The sequence below is a fragment of the Theobroma cacao genome, chromosome 1, assembly GCF_000208745.1.
Source record: "Theobroma cacao cultivar B97-61/B2 chromosome 1, Criollo_cocoa_genome_V2, whole genome shotgun sequence".
Lineage (NCBI taxonomy): Eukaryota > Viridiplantae > Streptophyta > Magnoliopsida > Malvales > Malvaceae > Theobroma > Theobroma cacao.
In genome coordinates, this window is record NC_030850.1 from 36,256,337 (window position 1) to 36,279,399 (window position 23,063).

The 23,063-nt window shown below is 36.8% G+C and overlaps 3 protein-coding genes across 3 annotated transcripts; 2 read left to right on the forward strand and 1 right to left on the reverse strand.

The window, feature by feature from the left end:
* LOC18614472 (leucine carboxyl methyltransferase 1) lies at positions 1,940-8,138 on the forward strand. Its single transcript, XM_018114237.1, has 13 exons — positions 1,940-2,129; positions 2,677-2,765; positions 2,877-3,019; positions 3,329-3,376; positions 3,667-3,748; positions 4,260-4,362; positions 4,650-4,770; positions 4,922-4,969; positions 5,415-5,498; positions 5,998-6,062; positions 6,826-6,877; positions 7,125-7,163; positions 7,641-8,138. Exons 1-13 carry the CDS (start codon positions 2,050-2,052, stop codon positions 7,761-7,763), a joined length of 1,077 nt encoding a protein of 358 aa, XP_017969726.1. The 5' UTR covers positions 1,940-2,049; the 3' UTR covers positions 7,764-8,138.
* On the forward strand, positions 10,582-15,652 carry LOC18614474 (histone-lysine N-methyltransferase SETD2). The gene is made up of 5 exons (XM_007052251.2): positions 10,582-10,733; positions 10,852-12,136; positions 12,237-12,421; positions 13,324-13,547; positions 14,565-15,652. Exons 2-5 carry the CDS (start codon positions 10,861-10,863, stop codon positions 15,349-15,351), a joined length of 2,472 nt encoding a protein of 823 aa, XP_007052313.2. The 5' UTR covers positions 10,582-10,733; positions 10,852-10,860; the 3' UTR covers positions 15,352-15,652.
* LOC18614475 (serine/threonine-protein kinase D6PK) lies at positions 18,018-23,063 on the reverse strand. The gene is made up of 3 exons (XM_018129938.1): positions 22,725-23,063; positions 20,497-21,837; positions 18,018-19,174 (listed from the first exon to the last, which is right to left on the reverse strand). Exons 2-3 carry the CDS (start codon positions 21,780-21,782, stop codon positions 18,280-18,282), a joined length of 2,181 nt encoding a protein of 726 aa, XP_017985427.1. The 5' UTR covers positions 21,783-21,837; positions 22,725-23,063; the 3' UTR covers positions 18,018-18,279.

The following is a 23,063-nucleotide window of genomic DNA, read 5'->3' on the forward strand; positions in this document are numbered from 1 at the left end:
AAATTATATAATCATAGTATATTTAAGTACTTATATTTATTATACAAAAGTTGATGATAATGGTAGAAAAAGTATTTAAATAATAATTAATTTTTTTATTAAAATGTAAAATTGCTGATGTTTTCTGTATTGGCAACTTTGCGCTACACTGTCACAGGTGTCTCGAGGCTTGACATAATGTTATGATGATGGAAACCATTTTATTTTATTTTTATTTTTATGGTGCAATTATTTTATTAAATTCATAAAAAAAATTCTAAATTCATTGTGTTGGATGTCTTTAGTTATAGAAATGTAAATCTAAAAATGTGTGAATCATGAAACTCGATCGGGACTTTGTCTTAATTTAACCCTTTAAATTGATATTTTTAATTAATTAGTTAATTGATTAATCTCTTTTTTTATATGTTACTAAATAATTGAAATTATTACTTTAGGGAATAAATATTTTTCCTTTTAATATTCCTTCATTTTTTTCTCATCCTTTGTGTGTGCAAATTGAGAATTAAAGTATTCATTTATTCTTTAACTGCTTGTCTCTTTTTTATTTTTATGAAAATTAAGATATTATCATGTATTTTATATTAATATTTAATTTTTTTGTAAGATTGATGTTTATTGCTTTTTAATACGTAAAACAAACAAAATTAAAACATAAAATTGTAATATAAAACAAGTATGAGTATTGAGTGTTTAAAAATGAAACATATAGGATGAAATTTGGACCAAATAATAGATTAATTAATTATTAAAACCCTTTTGTTATCAAATACATTATCAATTTAACCTTATTTTTTAATAAAAATTTGATTACCTCTTAATTTTTTTAAAATTTTTATCGACATATAAAATCTTACTGAAATGATATTCTCTTGGTTCTTATATGTTTGTTTTTTTTTTATTTTTATGAAAATTGAGATAAAAGTTTTGACTTTAATTTATTTTATATTAAATTTTAAGTTTTATTATAACATAGATTTTTAATGCTTTTTAACATGAAAAATTAAAAAGATTATAAAAAATAATATAAAAAGAATAAGACTAATAAGTATCTAAAAAGGATCGTTAAAGATATAATAAAATAAAAGAGATAAAGAAAAAATAGACAAAAGGATTAGTAACAAGTGACGATTTAAGTAGAACTTTTTAATTGAAATATTATTTTTAAATTGTAAAAATCGAAATAGGTTTAGAATTCAAATGAAATACTAATTAAGCAATTAAGGATTAAATGAACTTTTTACAAAAATTTCATCTTCCATGAGATATAAACAATTGAGTAACATACTTTCATTTTTTAAAATTTTAATCAAAATTTTAAATAAATTTATTAATTTTGAAATAAACACTGTATCTCAATAGTGTAAATACAATTACAAAGAATATAAAAAGATTAAAATATTTTTTTATTAATTTCAAAAATTATTATTATATATTTAAAAAAAAATGGAGCATCAATAGTGCTCTTTAGCTCCCCAAGAGAATGGAGCACCGCTTGATGTTGCCTTGATTTTTTTTAAAATTAATAAAAAATTTAATAAAAATTATATAATAATAAAATTTAAAATTAATAAAAAGTAAAATTATATTTTTAATATTATCATATTATCAAATTAATGAAAATTTTAACTGTTGACTAATACTTAAACCTATGTGTTTAATGAAAGATTTTTTTTAAGACAAAATATTCATTTTAAAAATTAATGAACTCGTTTAAAATTTTAATTAAAACTGAAAGGGAGATAAATTATTTTAAATTATTTGTAGGGGGTAAATTGGTAATTAAAATGCAACTGAATTTAGAAAATGGTTATAAAAAATTACAACGCAAAATTACATTTACAGTCGGATAAATAATTTTTTTCCCTCCTTAAACAGAGATGGTAACAGACATTTGGCGCGTCAGACTGCGAGCCAAAAAATTCACGGGGACATTAAAATTTAGGCTAATCATAATCCATATTCAGTTAACTACGATTTATCTCTCTCTTCCAAAAGAAAAGGAAATATCTCTGTCTTCATCGCGCGAGGAAAAAGAGTAATCGAAGCATGGCGAATTCGGCGGCTGATTCACGGAGCAACAGGGCGGCGGTTCAAGCCACCAACGACGACGCTGCAGCCAGTAAACTGTGCGTGCCTCTTCCTTATTTTTTTACGATGTTATTTGGAACTTTCGGAAACGTTAAATTTCATCTATCACTGCGGGAATTAAAGAAAAACAGAAAAAGTAGGTTTGGGAACTTGTAATTGTGTTAGAATGATCTGAACATTTTATTGTGGAGTTTGGATACAAGGTTTCGACCTGAAGGAGACGAATCTGATAAACAATTAATTTAGGACTTGTTCTTTCTCTGTTTTGGATACATTAGAAGAATTTATGTTTGCTTAAACATTTCTCAATTTTCATTTATCACTGCGGAAATTAAAGAAAACAGAAAAAGTAGGTTTGGAACTTGTAATTGTGTTCGAATGATCTGAACATTTTATTGTGGGGTTTGGATACAAGGTTCCGATGTGAAGGAGACGAATCTGATGAACAATTAATTTAGGAGCTTGTTCTTTCTCTGTTTTGGATACCTTAGAAGAATTTATATTTGCTTAAACATTTCTTAATTTTCAGAAATGATGTTTATCACTATTATTATGCTAACGGTCAAAAACTCTGTTTCTTTAAAGGTCATGTGTTAAAAAGGGATACATGAAAGATGACTACATCCATTTGTTTGTTAGAAGACCTGTGAGGAGATCTCCTATAATTAACCGTGGTAAGAATTTGATTTGTTTGAGGATTTAGCATTTTGATTTGTTGCTTTGTGGTTTTTGTAATGAGTTTAATCTTATTCATCATTCTTTCATTGTTGGGGTGTATATTTGAGGTTATTTTGCTCGTTGGGCTGCTCTGAGGAAGCTTCTCTATCAGTTTCTTGATTGTGAAGGATGTAATGGTGAAAAGGGTCATACGAAGAAGCAGATATTATCACTTGGTGCTGGGTTTGATACGACGTATTTTCAGTTGCAGGTGCCTGAGTTTTCTTGTGAGTTGGGATAAGCTCATATCACATGACAAACTTAAGAATGTTTATCTTCATTGTTTGATTCATGTAAAACACATGAAACTTTAAGTTGTTCCACTGTTGTATTTTTGCTGGTATGAATTACTTGCTATTTGTTTTTTTTTTTTTTGTGTGTGTTTGGTAAATATCTGGAGAAAATGCATGCTCCCGATGTGTATATTTACTGCAGATATTTTTGGAAATTTTGATTTACCTTTTAGAAGCCTGAATATTGACAAGTTTAATTGGCCTTCTATTTTCTTTTTCCTGGACAGGATGAGGGAAAAGCTCCATATCTATATGTGGAACTGGATTTTAAAGAGGTGCAATTTTGAAACATTTTTGAGCTTTTCCATGAGTTAAAACTTAGCTTAATTTCTCTGTATTGAGGATGCATTGAGTCCTGAGCTGGTTAAGACTTTTCTATTAAAGTAGCTTATGTTAACCTTATTCATGGATCATGTATTCTCTGTTGTATCTTTAGTGAGCAGTTGATTTACTTAACTGAGTCAAATGATAGAAATTTATATGCTATACCATGCAGTTGAGTGAAATATGATTGTAATGGATTTGCACCCTATCCTGCTTTAAAAGGTGATTTATTTTCCTATAGGTAACTAGTAAAAAGGCTTCCCTTATTGAATCCTGCAGTCAGTTGAGGGACAAAGTGGGTGCAACAGCATCAATCTCACTAGGTAAGTGGCCCTGGTTATTGCTACATGGAATTGCTGCTGGTATTAGTTTCATAATGGCTGTCTTTTCCTTTTGTCTCAAACTTGCCATCTTCCTTTTCTGGTATGTGTGGATGGGGCTATTAGCAAGAGTATGGTTACGCCATGCTACATAAACTTTAAAGCATTCAAGTTGCCATGCAAAACATAATGCAGAAAAGTTCATTTTCAACCACTGTTCTATAAGTAACTCATATTTGGTGTGAGTTGGTTTTCTTTTGTCAAATATGTCTAAAGTTTTTCTTGGTTTAGACTTATATGATTTTATAGGCTTTGGTGGCATATTTTTGTTTATTATAGTGCATCATATATATAACAGATGTTTTATTGAAGGAATCATAGTGCTAGCTTCTTGTACTTTATGTATTCTGCTTCTGCTCTTTTGTATGAACTCCTGTGATTGCATACATGAAATTCTGGTGCATTTAAGCACGTGTTTCTTTTGAGGAATGATAGAGAGTTTGTATCTTTGCAGAGAACGGAGAAGTGCTTAGTGATCAGTACAAGCTACTTCCAGTTGATTTGCGCGACATACAGAAATTAGATGATGTCATATCTCTGGCAAATATGGATCCCGGGTGTGTTCATGAATCAATTCCTATTCTTTTGTATTTGTTAGCATTTTACTCATCCTTTTGGAAGCAGTAAGTAATTAACAATGCTTTCTTTCTATTTCATTTTGCATGTTTTACGAATGTAATTATGATGGTTTCCAGCAATTTGTGTTGTTTTCCTTGTTTGGGTGTTAAATTTGTATGTTATTTTAGCTTTTTTCATGAATTCTCTTTCTTTTCTGCCTTTTGGGTGGAAACTTTTTATTCTTTCCATGGTTAGGGACCTTAGGGTCGTCTGATATTGGTATCAGTCTGCCAACATTTATAATTGCAGAATGCGTTTTAATATACCTGGATCCAGATTCAAGCCGTTCTGTTGTTGGCTGGGCATCGAAAACATTTTCAACAGCAATATTTTTCTTATATGAGCAGGTTCTGTACTTTTCTGAAATTCCAGCATCTTTAATTCCTTTCTTTTTGTTGGTTGTGGTTTCCTGCAACTGTTCCTTCCTTGAATGCCTTCCGTGTCTGGCATGGTTTAAGACAAAATGATAAATTCACAGTTACTGGTGCTTGTCAACAGATTCATCCAGATGATGCTTTTGGGCAGCAAATGATAAGAAATTTGGAGGTGAAAACATCTTACTTTCTCAAAGTCATTTAATTTTGAGGAGGCTTAATTCTGTGAGTGATTTAGTAGTTCTCGTTCAGCTGTACATATGGATTTCTTTTGAACCCAGAGATGTTTTGCCTTGTCTTGCATTTTGTTGATGTTAGGTTGAAAGATGTTTACATAGGTAGGGAATAGGGATGGGAAAATCCCTTTATAGAACACCTTTCTTTTCCCCTTTCTTTCTTTTTGGTTGAGTTGAGAATTTTTCAACATAGGAATTAAGAGCTTTTATTCTAAAAGATTGTTTATGTGACTAAGGTGTCATGGAAGTAAAAAGGTGCAAATGGATATTCTGTCCTTGCTTAAGCACTGTTTATGCTAGACATGGGGGCTTGGATGCCTTGATGTTGACTTATAGAAACTTACACTAAATTGATAACTCTTTGTCAACTTTTTGTTTCAGAGTCGAGGCTGTGCACTTTTGGGTATTTATGCTACGCCAACTTTGCTTGCAAAGGAAAAACTATTTCTTGATCAGGGATGGCAGGTATATGAGTATATTTTTTATTTTTAATTTCACTTAACATTATACCATATACATCTTTTTATTGTATATTTCCTTAATTTCAATTGGACACAGTGTGGGCTGATGATAGGGGATTTAGGTGAAGGAAGATTGTATACATCTGCCAGTTTGTTTATTTATTTTATGATATGCATTTGGTGGGTGCCTGTAGAGCACTATTTTGATGGTAAATATAGTAATGCCTGATATAAAGGCGAAGTTCTGGCTAGATAAAAATAAAAATCTAGCTGACTGTTTGTCCTTCTCCTTCACTCCTTTCTTCCTCAATACTGCCGGAATGAACTTTAATGAGTAGAAATGGGAGCATTATATAACATTAGTAATATTTGTATGTTCTTTCTTGCTTTTGTTCTGAGCTGGATTCTCTCTAGCCTTTTTTCCTTTTGAATTTTATTATTTCAATAATCATTTATGTTGTTTTCTTCAATATCTTTTGTGTATTTTGTGTTTGAGGTTTCAGAAAGCTGTTGCCTGGGACATGCTGAGAGTTTATAGTGAATTTGTTGATGCCCGTGAAAGACGCAGGTATGTGCTGCTTTAATGCTATAAAGTATTTTTTTTTCATATATGTCATGACATACAAAGCCAATTTGGCAGCACAGGTGTCTTCTTGCCTGTGGAGTAACTCATTAGTTGTTTTGAATTAGATTTCATTCTGATCACTTGTTTATTATCATCATGTCAGCTAAGTTTGATTTGTACTATCATGGATTCAAATATCAGAATTGCAGTATCATGTGCAGTCATTTATTGATTACATAAGTTATATCTGTGGATTTGTTTGCTGTGCATAACTCCTGGGGTTTCAGTCACCACTTTTATTCAATATATTTCCAACTGCCAAGGCCATGACCTGGTTAATGAGCTTGGCAACTTTGTATGCTGCTATAGGCCATGAAATTGATGATGAAACAAAAGCAGCAGCTAAGTGCAACTTTAAAGTGGATCTGTAATTTTCTGTTGAGGGGAAAGATGTTCTTTCAAACAGATTAGAACTACTTTTAGAAGTAGAAAGTTCAAATCTGAATCAGATAATGAAAACCTGTGTCTTTGTGTGTGTGCCATTGCTGCTCTGCAAATGTTTCTTTACTGAAAAGAAGAATCTTTGCTTCCTTTCTTTTAGCAGCCTTTCTTTTAAGGTTTTTGAGAAGATTTAAAGGGAAATTCCTTTCAATTTCTTGGTTCACATCTTTAGCTGCTTTTCTACTTTACATTGGGAAGCTTGTCATTTTTTCATTTCTGAAATATTCTTTGAGATGATTCTTATATGTGATATTCTGGTGATCAGAATTGAGCCGCTGGAATTGTTCGATGAATTTGAAGAATGGCATATGATGCAGGTAAGTGAATCTTCGCTGAAAGAGAAAGTTAACACTCTAGAAGTACCTGGAAAATAACATGATCTTTACTTAGTCAGTGGATACTGGCCTGGCAATTAAAGGTCTTAGTTTTTGCAACCCTGGCTGGCCTGCTCACCTGGATAAGTGGTGGTCGCATAATCTATGCCTCTCATCTGTTGATTTAAAAATTCTGCGGAGTTTATTATTGTCATCATCACTGATACTGTTTCAAACTGCTGATTTTCAGGAGCACTATTGTGTTGCATATGCAATCAATGATGCCATGGTACGTCCATACATATAAGCCAAATCCTAGTGGCATTTTTCTTTGGTTTGGCCTCATATTCCTTCATCATGTGAATTTCCTTAATTGCTGCCGAAGTTTGCTCTTCTTGATAGTATTGTGAACTATATTTGTACGTATATTTCCTTGTGTAGCAGACCAGAAATACCACTTATTTAGTGTCACTAGATTACTAGAACATTTTGTAGCATACGAAGCTCATCATTGCATTCACCGAAGCTAATGGTTTTAGCACCCCAAAAAAGAACCTCTTTAGTCCATAGCCTGGCTTTTTACAAAAATTGTCTTAGTTTTGTGTCATAATCAAAAAGTTTGATTAAGATCAAATTACTTCAATGATAGGACTGCATCTTTTTGTTCAATCTGTCTATCATTCTTTTATGATAATAACACAGATATTGTGATCAATTGGGGATAGATACTGTGGTTTCCTTGGACACTTACTTTTTCGTGGTTCAGGGGTGGTATGGGAAATTTGGGTTTCCTGATGACCAGCAGCATGTGCCGAACACCTCCCCAGCTGTATCCCCATTAGAACACGAGGCTGCTCCGCGTCATACTTCTCTCGCCAACTTCAGATAAACATTTAGTAGCAGAGAAGCACGTGTGACTGACACGTGCCTGTTGAACGAGGGGGGTTCTTGTCAGGTAAAAAGGGACCTCTTCACCTCGTCAGCCTTTAGCTCTAATAAGTCTCCAAAAGGTTTTATGACTTGTGTGGCTGCGTCTATGTGTAATTTGTTTTTGTTTGACTCGAGGAAAAACAGATCCTTTTCTTTCTTCTGCAAGCTGTTTGGCAAAAGAAAACGTGGTGGGACCCAAACAGCACCAAAAACTGTCTCATACCCCCTTGTTACTGTGGGGTCAGAATCATGTGGAGATACACATTCATTGGTTGGTTGCTTTTGCTTCTCAATTTTGTTCTCTCTTCAAATATCTCTCCTCTCTTTATCCTCATGTTTGCCTTTCCCGTTTCCTGTTCTTTGGAATCTGCCTGACCTCAATGCCATTTTGGAAATGTTAATAGTTTGAACAAGCATCATAGTACTGTTCTAAGAAATGAAAACTTATTCTCATGGTGGTTACGTGAGGTTTAAGATTGGAGCTTCGTTTTTGAGTTAGAAGTACGGTGATAATTCAAAGTTTAATGTGATATTAGAATTTGAGGAAACTGTTTTCACGCCTCCTTTAGTTAGGGGGTATTTTCTATTTGTTTGTATATGTTCAAATCACATTGTCGCATCAAATTAATTGTGTCGAGAAACTAGGTGATTTGAGTTCTAATTAGAGTATCCAGATTAATTACGTATCTAGCTCTTTGCCTCATAAAGCATATAGCCTATACTAAAATGATAAATTTGGACCCACACTTAGAATCTGTGGCTAGAGGGATTTGGGAATTCTGTAACCTAATCCAATGCACGGCCATGAAACCAAACGAGAATGTAAAAGTAAGAAAACCCAAAAACGAGAAAAGATTAGATATCCAATCTAGAAAAATGTACTCCCCTTTAGGGTCCACATTGATGACCTTTTGGGAAGAGAACAGTTCCTTCATTTTCTTTGGATTGCCGCCTACCATTACTCTGTTTTTTTTTTTACTTTTTAGAATTTGTTTAGGGGGGTTCGTGGACGCTTGCAACACCCAAAGCTGTAGAAAAATAATACCACTATATATATGTAAATATTTGTTTGCAGCTTTAGTGATATCCTTTGTTTACAGTTTCGGGCAGGAGGCTTGCCGCTGTTGTACTCAAAACCTGTTCCTAAATTCTGAAAAGAAAAATCTTCCAAGGTACTTGAAGTTTGTTAAATAACGCTTTTTTTTTTTTTGTCGTACTGCTCTTTATAGGTTAGGGTATAAAAAAAAAAATTAGAGGAGGCACTCGATGTTGTTTTGATTAGTTTCCAAAGAGCTTAAAGTTGGGTAGTTATGGTTCCCTGTCATGGCTACAGCTTCATAAATAATTTATTTTAGTACAAGCTAGGGGGGAGAGTAAGATTATAATCTTGCTTGGCAATTTGAATAAATTCCAGGAAAGATTGAAGGTATAGGATTTATCTTGTTGGGTACTGGTAACCTTGTGGAGAATCAGATGCCTAAGATTCGAAGCATAACCAAAGTGGGATTAGAAAGGGGGTTAAGCCCTCAAACCAAGAAAAGTTGTTTCCCCCACCGTCGAGTCTTCTTAGTTAAAAAGGTTGAAACGGCGAGGCAAAAGTTCTTTCGAAAAGGAAATGCAAAAAAAAAAAAAACCAACTATAAGAAAAGAAGAGAATGATTGGGGTCCAGTGAGACAATGGAAATGGGAGGGAAAAAAAAAAATTAAACCTCCCTTTCACCGTTTTCAATCTCTGCCATTCACCTCCTTCCCCACCGCTTTTCTTTCCCTCCTTTTGCTTTTCTTCAAAAGGATCTACTCATTGTGGAATATCTATGTTATCCTGCCTTTCTATGCTTTGCAGTGCTTTGTGCATGTTACCTCCTCACCTCCCCTTGCACACTTTTCTCACTCATAAAAAGCATGAATTTGCATTTCAAATTTAAAGACTATTTAGGTCCTCAAGATTTAGAGATACAAAATATATGCAAAGATATGGGTTGGAAATTTTTTCAAAATGAGCCAATTATTGTCAAAAATGTTCAAGGTACTATTTCTCTATTGTCCAATGCTTAGCTCATTCTTTAAGCTAAACAAATTCCCACTCTCTATTCTTTTTGCAAATTGTCCTTTGTGCTGGCAAAAAGAGGAAAAGAATCAACCTAAGCAACAACTTTTTTTTCTTTCTTCAGCATTTATAAGGTCTACTTTCTCAAAACACAAAGTGCTTTTCAAATGTAACGAGTAGTAGATCCATGGGATTTATTCTCTCTCTAATAAACAAATCAGTTGACCAAAGACTCAGCTAGGTGCATTATTCATTAATTTTCAGGTATTTGAATCTGAACTCAAGTTATATTCAAATTCGACTATAAAAATTGAGTTAGATAAAACAAAATACTCTATTGTAGAAGTAACTATTGCTAACCTTTTTAACTGCACACAAAAAAACAAAATCCATCTTAAATAAATCCAGCAATGCCTGCCCTGCCCTGCCCTACACCCAAAGGGCAACAAATCCGGCATTGTGCTTGCTCATTGCCCTTAAACTCAATAATCAAGGCCAGGACCCACAAGCCACCCCAAAAAAACAAACAAACAACAGTTTGTGTAAGATCAATGTCCACTCTTTTCTTTCCCCCATACACCTAAGCCCCTGTAAGGCACAATGTAAAAACAAAAAGCAGCCTTCTGCAACTCCCATTAATTAATACTAATAATATTTTAATTATTCAACCAACAAATTAAAACGTAATTAAATATATAAATATTAAGAAAATAAGAAAGGTTGAAGAGAAAAAGAATTTGAAAAAAGAGGGAGACCCCACGACAGAAAATGGGAACACTCCGAATTCTCCACTGGCTATAACCTTTACTCTTCATTTTCCTCACTCTCACTCTTGTCTCAAAAAGTGACATTTCCAAGCTTAAATCGGGCGCCACCACTACAGTACGCGCCACCGCCTAGAGCTTCTCTTGTTCTTCTATTCGGTTTTTTTTTCTTCTCCGTACTTTTTTTAGTTGGCTCAGCTGAGATTTTTACTTTTTTTTTTTGGCTGACTAAATAGTGTGTGGAAATGGGTTGTGCGGCGTCGAAGCTAGACAATGAAGACACGGTAAGGCGGTGCAAAGATAGGCGCCGCCTGATGAAGGAAGCCGTTCACGCTCGACATCACTTAGCGGCGGCTCATGCGGACTACTGTCGCTCTCTACGCTTCACCGGCTCAGCTCTCTCCTCCTTCGCAGCTGGTGAACACCTTTCCGTCTCGGACGAAACCCCGGCCGTTCTTCTCCACCCTGTCAACCCGTCTCCGCCACCACCGAGCAAACCGATCCCTCCACGCGTACCTCCATCTCCCTCACCTTCTCTCCACCCTCCACCTCCTCCCCCGCCTTTCTCTCCGTCTCCTTCTCCAACAATCGCTAGCTCCAAACTCCCCCACATACTCTCCGCTTCGAGTGTGTCATCTTCCGCACCCAATCGTCGTCGGCCACGTAAGTTACCCCCGAAACTCCCTCACATTTTGTCCGAATCGAGTCCTTCTTCTTCTCCTCAAAGCTCGAAATCCGGATTTTCCAACAACTTTTTCCCGACGGCTTATCAAGCTAATTCCACCTACTCAAACACTCCCTCCCAAGCTTCTTCCGTTTGGAACTGGGAAAATTTTTACCCTCCGTCGCCGCCGGACTCCGAATTCTTCGACCAAAAATTACGGCAGCAAAAGCAACAACTACCACGACGGCATCATCAATTAGATTCTAACAACCCGGAGGATACTGAAGATACCGAAACGGAAAAATCAGAATACGATTTCTTCCGTCCACAAAAACTGAATCACCGTTACAATATCAATTCCAATAATGCCAAGAGCAATTTTGATGAGGAAACAGAAAGAGAAGAAGTGCAATGCAGCGAATGGGGAGACCACGACCACGACCGGTACACTACAACGAGCTCATCGGATGTAGAGGAGCAGGATGAGGATGATGACGTGGCATCCAGATCCGAGATTGGGACCCGCTCCAATTTCGGGTCCTCGGTTAGAGGGGAGTCGGAGAAATTGCATCATCTTCGTAATCATACTCCGCCGGTACAGCCGCAGCAGCCGATATATGGGGCCACCGCGGGGAATAAAATGGATAATAAGTCGGAGGATGCGGGATCGTCGGCGGGAAGTTATAGGACGGGTGCTATGATGGATATGAAGATGGTGGTTCGGCATAGGGATTTGAAAGAGATCGTCGATGCGATCAAAGAGAATTTCGACAAAGCTGCCGCCGCCGGAGATCAGGTTTCCGAGATGCTCGAGATCGGCAGAGCTCAGCTCGATAAAAGTTTCAGGCAGTTGAAAAGTAAGTTCCAAAATATGGAGAATTCAAGCTAAATTTTCGTTTTACGTTTTTCCTTAATTCAAATTGATTTAATCTTAATTATTGGGCTTTCGATTTACAGAGACGGTGTATCATTCGAGTAGCATGTTCAGTAACTTAAGCTCGAGCTGGACTTCAAAGCCGCCGTTGGCTGTGAAATACCGGCTCGACGCCACTGCCCTCAATGAACCGGGCGGTTCAAAGAGCCTTTGTTCTACTTTGGACCGCCTCTTGGCTTGGGAGAAGAAGCTCTACAGCGAAGTCAAGGTAAAAGTTTTCTTTTTTTTTTATTTAAAAAAAATTAGCTTTATTTCTAATTTTGTATTGGAGACAAGGAGGTCAGAGAAATGACTAGGATATCAACAATCGTTTGATGCCCGGTAGCGCAAGTCCACCGCAGTTTTTGATTGTTTGATTTCCCTTTTCCATTTGGACGAAAACGCCCCCTTCGAAACTGTAAATCCTGTCGACTCTTCGTGGGGCCATTATCGTCAAAACAGACAGTTGTCGCGGTCCTTAATACTAATAGGATTAGTATTAATTAATCTTTTGTTTTATAGTACCACAAAGTCTGAATTGACCAAAACACCCTCCAATTGCTGTTAGGCAGTTAGGCCCAAGGGAAGCTTAGGAGCATGGTTTCCACGTCCAACCAACTCACCTTGTAGTCCCAATTTAGCTACTAAAGCCAACTAACTTTTTTTCTTTCTAGATTCTCCATCTTGCCTTTGTTAATGGGGTGTCAGATTTCTTGTCTGGGAATGTTTTCTTTTTGCATCAGAACAGGAACTTTAGTTTCTTACCTTCCGGTTACTTAAATTAGTGCTGGTTGGTAGAGAATGAAGGTGGTTTCAGTTAATTTGCCGACATGCTTCAATAATAAGTTATGCACCGAGACATTTCTTACCAAGTTTTTTGCTGCTTATTTTTTGATTGAATGTTGAAGGAAAAATTTGCTTGTTAACTTGTATGAGGTAATAAAAGTATTTTTTTTTTCCACCCCATGGTGTTTTCTTATCAAACCTTTTGTAAAGTTTCTTGAATTGGTTGGACATTAGGATTCTTCTGGATAAGAAAGGAAACATGTGGTGCAAATAATTTACCTGGTTGTTGAGCCATGTGGTTTTAGATGAGTGCTAATGTTGGCGATTAATTTTCAACAAATTCAGGCTAGAGAAGGGGTAAAGATTGAGCATGAAAAGAAGTTGTCAGCATTGCAAAGTCAAGAATACAAGGGGGAGGATGAAACCAAGATAGACAAGACCAAGGCATCAATAAAAAGGCTGCAGTCACTAATTATTGTCACATCTCAGGCTGTCTCTACCACCTCTACTGCCATCATCGGGCTCAGGGACAGTGATCTTGTTCCTCAGCTTGTTGACATTTGTCATGGGTAAGTACTCTTTTTCTCTTTTTGTTTCTTTCTCTTTTGTGTTGAGACAGATGATATTTTCTTTTGAAATGTTCCAGATGCAAACTATATGCATTGGTAGACCAAGACATATGCTCAATACTCTTTTGGAAAGTTTATATAGTTCAAGAAATACCTATCTAAGTGCCAATCTTGGCATTGCAGTAAAATATCTATGTTCCAATCTTTCTGCTCTCTTTAACAAGAAAAATCCTTCATTCCAAAAAAAAAAACAAGAAAAATCCTTAATTCCAACTCGTTTCCTACTCCTAGATTATTTTTCAGTGAAAGTGGCAAAAATTTTGATTTACCCTGTTTACCATTATTTATTTTATCTTTTGAAATTCATTCTTAGTTATGAGCACTTAACTCTGGATGGATTCAGTTCTTATTGGGGAATTGAATCTTGAATTCATTTTATCTTACGTGAAATATTGTAGATCCTGGCATGTTGCCTGGGTAGGTGAACCATTATAACTCATTTCTCTGCTATGCCACTTGATCATCCCCTCTGTTTGCACATGTGCGTTGTTGTCCTGGACTTTTTAATTTCTTTCATTCAGAACCAGACAGTGGCCCCAATATTACTTGCCAGTTTTCCATTGATCTATAAGCCACATACAGGTGGGAGGTGGGGGTTAGGTGCATTGGAGTTAACTATCATATGACCCACCATAATCTTTTTTGACAGGTTGTTGAAATGGTAAACTGGTCAAAACACCATTATTGTTATTGTTGTTATCATAATCATCATTTTAGCAGCATGATTAAGAATGAGTATTAATAGTATGATGACTATGTATGACCACTTGAAAAGCTATTTTAGATTAGATTAAAACCTTATTCTGAATCACTTTCTTTCTTTTGGTGGTTTAGATTTCCATTATATCAGATACAGCAATTCGGTATCTATTTATTGAAATTCTGCATAGTGGAACAATTGCACTGCTAAAATATTTTAAAGTCGAACATTCACATATCGAATTTATTTGAATGCAGCTTTAGGTACATGTGGGGGTCAATGCATCAATACCATGAAGTTCAGAACAATATTGTGCAGCAAGTTCGTGGCCTTATAAACAGATCAGGGAAAGGTGATTCAACTTCTGAACTGCATCGGCAGGCAACACGTGATCTCGAGTCAGCTGTCTCTGCATGGCACTCTAGTTTCTGCCGTTTAATAAAATTTCAACGGGATTTTATTCACTCCCTCCATGGCTGGTTCAAGCTCACGCTTCTTCCTGTCAGCAATGATAATGTTGATGGCAACAGAGAGCCCTCTGATGTATTTGCTTTTTGCGATGAGTGGAAGCTCGCCCTTGACCGTGTCCCTGACACAGTAGCTTCTGAAGCTATCAAAAGTTTTATCAATGTGGTCCATGTGATTTCCGTTAAACAAACTGAAGAGCTTAAGATTAAGAAGCGAACTGAAACTGTATCAAAGGAGCTTGAGAAAAAGGCATCATCTCTCCGGAACATAGAAAGGAAGTTCTACCATTCATACTCTATGGTTGGCATTGGGCTTCCAGATTCTGGGCCTGATCATGGGCAGGTTCTGGATGCTCGAGACCCCCTTGCTGAAAAAAAATCTGAGCTCTCAGGCTGCCAAAGGCGAGTGGAAGATGAAATGCTGAGGCACGCCAAAGCAGTAGAGGTGACTAGAGCAATGACTCTGAATAATCTTCAAACAGGCTTGCCAGGTGTATTTCAAGCAATGACCAGCTTTTCTGCCTTATTTACCGAGGCACTTGACCAAGTATGCTCCCGTTCCTATCATATCCAATAGTGAATTCATTTTTTTTTTTCTTTCCCACTTGAATTTTTGAGGTAAGTTGAAATTTATAAGAGCTGGGATTTTTTTGGCTGTGGGCTCCTATAATTATTGTTTTTCTTTTTGGGTTTTTCTTTTCTTTTCTTGGGAATGTGTAAATACATGGGAGGTCTTTTTGTTTGTTTTGTCCTCATCTATCGTCAAGCCAAGGATAGGTGTCTATGTACAGGAAATTGCTCAAGATTCTTGTATGAAAAAAAGGTTCGCAATTTCAGCAGATGAATAAATACATATATTCTGACTTTCCCTCTCTTGCCATGCTTGTGTATTCTGTGTATACTTCACTTTTGTTTACTGATTTATGTTAACAACACAAATTCTTTTCTCTTTTGGGATGGGTTGCTGGTTTTCCCCGGTTTTCCTTGCAGGAGAGGTGGGTGGCTTAAGGTTATAAATATGGTGGGTATAGTAGGGACCAGCCAATTCATTATTCGATCAGAAGGCTAGGCTGGCCATGTTAAAAAGCTCCAGATCCTCTTTCCCAAGCAGATGAACAGTTAACATGTAAACAAATTAGGTGGAACATTTCTCCCATGTGAAAAAAAAAGAGAACAGGCAAAAACAGCACACGTACTAATTCGTTTGATATTTGCCCACACATTTAATACTACTCTGTTCAGCTGCAGACACAGAGATTCATTCATGGAGCTCGGCCCCTCCAATTTTTCAGTTTCTGTTCAACCTGACAGCTTCTGTTTTGTTCCGATCCCTACTCTAAGCTGGTACATTTCCTTACTGTCCCCCGAAAGAAGCCAACTTCTATTTTGTTGGTTTTCAACCAAGTAAGTGGGAAAGTCAGTCCAAGGAAAGAAATTGTTGTTTATATTGACAAACTCACATGCAACTTCTGTTTTGTGACAGTAAAATTTTGGTTTTTCCCAAGCATCAGGGGAAGTTGTTGAGCCCACTGGTTTTTATTTTTTCTGGGTTTTAATCAAATCTTACTCTGATGATTATGTAATCAAGTGTTACTGAATTGCCTCTGTTTTCTGACAGTAAAAATTTTGGTTTTCCCCAAGCATCAGGGGAAGTTGTTGTTGTTGATGATTATATAAATCCAAGATTCCGGCAAAGGGATTTAGTTTAAGGCTGTTGCCCCATCCCTGATTCCTGATGAGAGCTTGATTGACCGGCTGCAAGGTCGGATCTTCACTGACATTCAACATTAAAAAGCTGCAAATTGTAGATAAGTTTTCTCATTTTCTACAATGTCAAGTCTCAATCTGAATTTATTGTTTCCCTCTAAATCTTGGATCTGAAAGTCTGTTAACTTCCATAGATCTTCAAACTTAACCAAATTTTGAAGGGATTAAGTTCCCTCTCTCTTTCTTTCTTTGAAACAATCCGATTCTCTGGCAATCATGAGTGATTTGGCCCAACAGGATCAGATCCTTCCACTAAAAAAAACATCCGATTGTTTGTTTGTTTGCTTTCAAAGAGCCCATTATTTTTTCATAAAGGGAAGAAAAAGGGGTTTTTTTTTTTGTGATGGACAAGACCTTGGGTCTCACTAGATGATAAGGTTAAAAAAAAAAAGATCAAAAGAGTCCAAAGATGCACATGCATTGACGTTGATGTTTGTATCCATTGGAGTGGAGAAGAGGGCTACAAAGGGGACCAACATTTTCTTTTCCTTTCTTCTGCTTTCAAAGGCAATAAAGTTCAAGATTGTGGTCTCCTGGGCCTCAATCTTTCCTGACAATGCTAACAAGTAAAGGTTGGGTTTGAGTCTTTAGTCTTAGGCTTGCCAATAATGATCTTTATCTCTTTTTTAATAAAAAAAAACAAATATAAACACTTAGAGATGAGTAATAGCAATAAAAATCTAATACTCGTATATTTAGTTCATTGATTGATATATGATTTTTTTTTAAAAAAAAGATAAGGTTAATATCCTTTTTCTTTAAATATATAAAAAAATAAAAATTTAATTGCAAGTTTACCGAAATAAAATGAATGGTCAACCAAAACAATGTTAAAAGTCATTTTGCAAAACCTGATACATTTTTTTTTTTTTCTCCTCTAGGAGACTAGAATGATGTTGCTAATTTGAGAGGACAAGAGACATACACAACCCTATCTTGGTTAGAATCAATATGGATGGATTAGATTGGGGATCAATGGGCCCCTTCTTTGTTTCTGGACCTACATATATGGGTCACCCCATGTAGCCCCAACAGCCTGGACCTACATATATGGATCAGTCCTGGACCTGATTGAACTTTGCAGTATTAAAGTGATGGCAGACCAAATACTAAAGAGAGCTCAAACGTGGTAATGGGATTAGTTTAGACCCGGAAGCAAGAGGTTGTTGCCAAAAAACTCCACTGACTTAGAGACTACCTACTGCTGAAATCACAATCTTCCCTGTGCTCATGGCCTAGGAATTAATAAAAAAAAAATCAGTTAATTTGCAAAGAAATTCAATTAAATTGATTAATTCGATCGAGTTCGAATAAATACGATTCCATGTATACCATATTTTTTGTCAACACTAAGGGGGAAACCAAAAGGGAACAACGGGGAAGGGGTGTTTCTTCATCTATGCAGCTATGAATGGTCTCTTTCTTTTCATCCATAAGAACAATGGGAGCAATTTTGGACATAAAACATGACAAGGATTTTGCAAGGTAAATACTGTGAATTATCTATTTTGTCTCTCACATCAACTGAGGCTGAGTTAATGGGCAAAAGGCAACATACTTCTTAAAATGAAGCAACTGATTTTTTTTTTTTTTTTGTTCTTTTTTCAATTAACATGAATTTTTTTTCTTTGATGAGGTAGTGAGCTGAAGCATATCATCAGAACAAAGTGCTGTCAGCAAACTCTTAAAGGGATTTGACTAATGATACTAATACAACACAGCATTTCCTAATTCAAAACTAAAAGAACTCAAAGTCCAGATATTTACCCCCCGATTTCATATCTGTTCCCCCTACCATCCTTTTGCTGCTGCTACCAACCCCAAGTGGCTCCACTGGCCCAAATTTCCCAGGCATCCCTGGCAACTCACTCTCCATGGGTCTTGGCACCTCAGGTGGGGTGCTGCATCGAATTAGAGCCCAATTCACACCTTCAAAGAAAGGATGCTGCTTGATCTCAGTTGCTCCCCTCTTCACACCTAGCCGGTGTTGCGGCTCCTTCACCAGCAAGCCCCGGATTAAATCACGGCTAGCGTAACTGGTTGCTGGTGAATCTGAGAATCTCAGCTGTTGCCCCACAACATTGAACAGCGTAGCACGGTTTCCTGAGCCTTTAAAGGGGGTTTTACCATACAGCAGTTCATGCAAGAAAATTCCAAAGGTCCACCAATCAACAGCACTTCCATGGCCTTCTCCTTTGATTATTTCAGGGGCTAGGTATTCATGGGTTCCAACAAAGGACATAGACCGGGCTGCAGTCGGCTCTGCAACAAGCTCAGGAAGGGTACTAGAAGGCAAACCAAACTCAACTCGAGGCTTTCGGGTTTTCTTCTTGTTCTTTTGAGGGAATATCCGTGGAATAAAGCAGGCAGGCTGGATGCAATCTGATGTAGGCTCAATACAGGCAGGTTGAACACAAAATGCACCACCAGCTCCACGTTTTGAAGGATCAGAATCAGATGCTGAGGTCTTAATCAGTGTAGGAGAAACTGCACATCTTAAGGAAAGATCAAAGTCGGAGAGCATTATGTGGCCATCATCACGAACTAGAACATTTTCTGGTTTCAAGTCCCTATAGACAACACCAAGCATGTGGAGATACTCAAGCGCTAATAGAACCTCTGCAGCATAAAATCTGCATTAAGAAGAAAAACGGGGGGTTATAGCTTTTCTGCCTGAAATTCAATGATCTCAGTGGAAAACACTTGCTTATGACACTGATGATGACCAAAGCCTTTAGCATTGTGCGTTTATGCCAGCTATGCAAAAACATAATCTAACTTCCCGAACATTATATATCATATATTAATAACCTTTTTGAACAGTGACTGAGAAATTAAATTTCCAGATAGTACTGGCTTAAGGGGGCAATCAATATCAGAAATTCTCATGCCAAAGTAGGGTCTTAATCCTCTTATATCAGCAAAAGCAGCACTCGCACATGCCCAATGAGTCTTGACTAAAATGATCAAGCAATATCATAAGACATGAGAAATCTTGGAACCCAAAATAACTGGTAACACTTTCATACCACGGCACATACTTATAAAAGATGTCTACGCAGTCAAGTATAAGAACAAAGTGAACTCAGGAATGAAACGAAATCCAGTTCGATGCACAACACAAGTAGTTTCACTCAGCCTCCTATCATAAATAGTTTTACAGACTCCTGTTCATTCTTACATAGAAAGACTTATAGTAGGAGATATGAGCTTCAGTTAGTTGCATCTGCTATATTATCTCTCACGTTCACGGGTTAGCAGGCCCACAAGGGCAGCAAGCATCTCCCTGCCTGGAGTTCAGCAGCATGAAGGGGTATCAGTTAACATGCACTCTATGATGGTTAAGATAGGAACTGATCAAGGAAAAGGCCTGTTAACTAGACTAGTTTTACTTGACACCATAACTGCAAACACATCGAAAAAACATCAGTTTGGAATTGTAGATATGCTTAAAGCCCCCAACGTGTTGTAGATATGTTATAGATCCCCAACATGTAGAAAACTTTGAAAGAAATTAAAACCACATTCTCTACAAATGCACAACAGTTAGGCAACATCATTTAACATAAAATACAAGGAACTGCAGTTTGTGGCTGAAGAAAATGACATGAAATGGGAGACAAGTGTAAGTGCACATCCATCCACTGACGAGGACTAACTTTCCCAATATTATATATATAGAAATATGAAAAGCACATAGTAAAAGGCATATGAACAACAGAAAAGAAAAAACAGATCAACCAACTACTCCTCATGGAACACAAACTTTTAAGAAACAAGAGGAAATATTGTGAAAGACGATGTGAGATAGCCACGATAAAGGAAGGAAAGCTAAATAACACTAATATAAAAAAAACCCCTTAATGAAGAAAAGATTTTTACTTTTTTTTCCCTTCCCTTTAAGGATGCTAATGTTCTACACAAATAAGAGAATATTTTAGAGCATAAGCCATACCTTGCAGCATATTCAGAGAAATGCTTTCCGGGCTGCCGTTGCCTCAAAGTGTGTAGATCACCCCCAGGACAGTATTCCATAACTAGACATGAGAATCTGTCTGTTTCAAAATGTGTATACAGAGTAGGCAGAAATGGATGGTCCAGCAGCTGCAGAATCTCCCTTTCTGTCTGAGCCCTAGTCAACTTCTTACGACTTGCAAGGGATGCCTTGTCCATTACTTTCATTGCAAAATAACAACGAGTACCACTCAGCTCTGAGAGATATACACTGCCAATGTCACCACAACCAAGTCGTTTAAGCAATCTAAAACGACTCACACCCAAAATCCCATCTCGAGCTCGGATAGCAAGGATGGCCTTCCACCTCGGGTCATTTCCTTTATGAGGTTTATTAGCACTCCCAGTAATGTTGCTCCAGTTACTGTCATCACTAAGGCCACTGCTATCACTTGCTCGGCTAACACTAGTCTTTGCACTCTCAAGTGAATCTGCTCTGACACTTCCCTTTGTACTCTCGCAGTTCCTCTCCATGCTAAGCATGCCATCACTTGTAACTGCATCACTCCTATATGTACTGGCACAGCTATTGACAATGCTCATTGCGGTGACAACCCCTGTACTGTCAATGCTGCTATGTGGACTTACATTACCACTTGGAGGCAAAGAAGCATCCCAAACACATTCCTTTTCGTCTGAATCTGGAGGAAGGAGAGAGTTATCTGTATTTTGTGATGCACGTGGAACTGAAAATGGAGAAGATAATGCACCTAAATCATTGGGTTCTTCAACCAGACTTTCTGCTGGTGAAAGAACAGCAGGACTTGGTTTTTTAGGAGGAACCCTAATTGAAAGATCTTCTAGAAAAGGACCCTTCACTGACATGCTCTTCATCAAACACCCAGGATCGGACTTCTTCTGACCGATTGGTACATACATTCTCATTAGATCCGTGTCAACAGGTTCTGGAGGGTGACTAGCTCCAGAAAAAGCACTAGGTCCTCCTTCCTCCAATGAGTCACGGCTGCCCTTGAATATAATAACATCAGGCATGATTTCTTCCTGTTCAAGCAAAGAGTCTTTCCCTTTCCATGTCCGTACAGGTGCAGCTGTCTCTGAATCTTGGGAATTTCCCACATTAGATCGACCCACTTCTTCTCTAACCAATACAGCATGCAAATTCGGCACAAGACCTGCTTCTCTCCCAAAGACCATACGCGCATTCGACACTGAACTCACAGAAGGCAATTTCCTAGGCAGCATCTTTGAATCTGGGACCCTTTCCATTCCAGCTAATCTGGAATCTTTACATGGAATAATCTTACAGCCAACCCAATCAACCCTGCAAAATGGGGTTGAAATTGAGTTCAATCATTCCACTAGTTCCTGGTTGAACTTTTAAAAAGCAATCCACTAAACCATTTCTATACCAATATTCTCTAACCATATCATTCGAAATCAGCTATTTCAACTTTTTTTCTTAAATGGGTATGAAAATTAACTAGATTCTACAATTTTAGCCTACTTCATCAGCACACATAATCAATCGAAAACAAATATCAAAACTCAGATGCTGTTTCCAAAATTATACTGCTAAAAGAATAATTTATCATGTATTTCCTCTTCCCATATGTTCTGTCCCAAATAGGGAAGAATTCTTTTAACAAATTTTGATAATTTAAAAAAAGGAAAAACTCACAAATAGAGTAATCAGCCTCTCTCACTAAACCCATAATTTTAGCGCCAACCCTTGAAAACAGAACCCTAACTTGCAAATTATTAAATAACGAAAGCAGATCAATCAACTAAGCTCGTGAAATCCTTAACTTGAGTTGCAATCAACTGAAATGCCAAAAATGGTATATTAAATAAGATTATAGAAACCCTAGTTAAATTTTTTCTTAAAAACAAAAAAGGAAAGGAAAAATCACAAATTCGAAATTCCCCCACATTTCTTCTATTCCCTTATCAGCACATTCCCAACGTAAGCCCTTCGATGCCACGAAAAAACCCTTCAACCTCCCCCTCCCACTTCCCCACAAAAATTAAACAAAAAAATAAAAAATTAAAAGAACAAAACATGAAGAATGTTCTCTAATTCCAAGTCAGCAAATATACAAAGAGAAAGAGATCTCAAAAATCTTATTTAAAAAAAAAAAAAGGCAAGGGAACCAGAATACAGAACATTCAAAGCCAAAAAGAAAAAACCCAACAAGAACCTGTACGCACTTAAAAGAAAGAAAAAATCAAGAAAAGGATTCACAAACAGAGCTTGAACTCTGCCTTCTATCCCTTCACAGCCTTGAAAAAAAAAAATTCCTCCTTCCTTCAAAATTTCCAGCACAAATGCTCAATTAACAGGTGGGATTGAGCCCGAGCGATCGAAGCCCGAGCTCTATTCTTTCTCTCTCTCTCTCTCTCTCTAGACTGTGGGTTTTTTCTTTTTTAGCTCTGCAACCAGAAAAAGCTTTTGTTCTTGTGATGGGTTAGAATTGGCAGACTTAGCTTTTGCTTTTCCTTCCCCACCCCCCCTTTTTTTTTTTGGGAGTTCCTTTGCTTTGTAGGGAA

Excerpts from the sequence above, each read along its gene's own strand:
- LOC18614472 (XM_018114237.1), top strand. The coding sequence starts at position 2,050 with ATGGCGAATTCGGCGGCTGATTCACGGAGCAACAGGGCGGCGGTTCAA. Across the intron at positions 3,749-4,259 it reads AACAGCATCAATCTCACTAG|AGAACGGAGAAGTGCTTAGT; the intron begins GTAAGTGGCCCT and ends GTATCTTTGCAG. Across the intron at positions 7,164-7,640 it reads ATGCAATCAATGATGCCATG|GGGTGGTATGGGAAATTTGG; the intron begins GTACGTCCATAC and ends TTCGTGGTTCAG.
- LOC18614474 (XM_007052251.2), top strand. The coding sequence starts at position 10,861 with ATGGGTTGTGCGGCGTCGAAGCTAGACAATGAAGACACGGTAAGGCGG. Across the intron at positions 12,422-13,323 it reads AGCTCTACAGCGAAGTCAAG|GCTAGAGAAGGGGTAAAGAT; the intron begins GTAAAAGTTTTC and ends CAACAAATTCAG. Across the intron at positions 13,548-14,564 it reads CTTGTTGACATTTGTCATGG|CTTTAGGTACATGTGGGGGT; the intron begins GTAAGTACTCTT and ends ATTTGAATGCAG.
- LOC18614475 (XM_018129938.1), bottom strand. The coding sequence starts at position 21,782 with ATGGAAAGGGTCCCAGATTCAAAGATGCTGCCTAGGAAATTGCCTTCT. Across the intron at positions 19,175-20,496 it reads TTCTCTGAATATGCTGCAAG|ATTTTATGCTGCAGAGGTTC; the intron begins GTATGGCTTATG and ends TTCTTAATGCAG.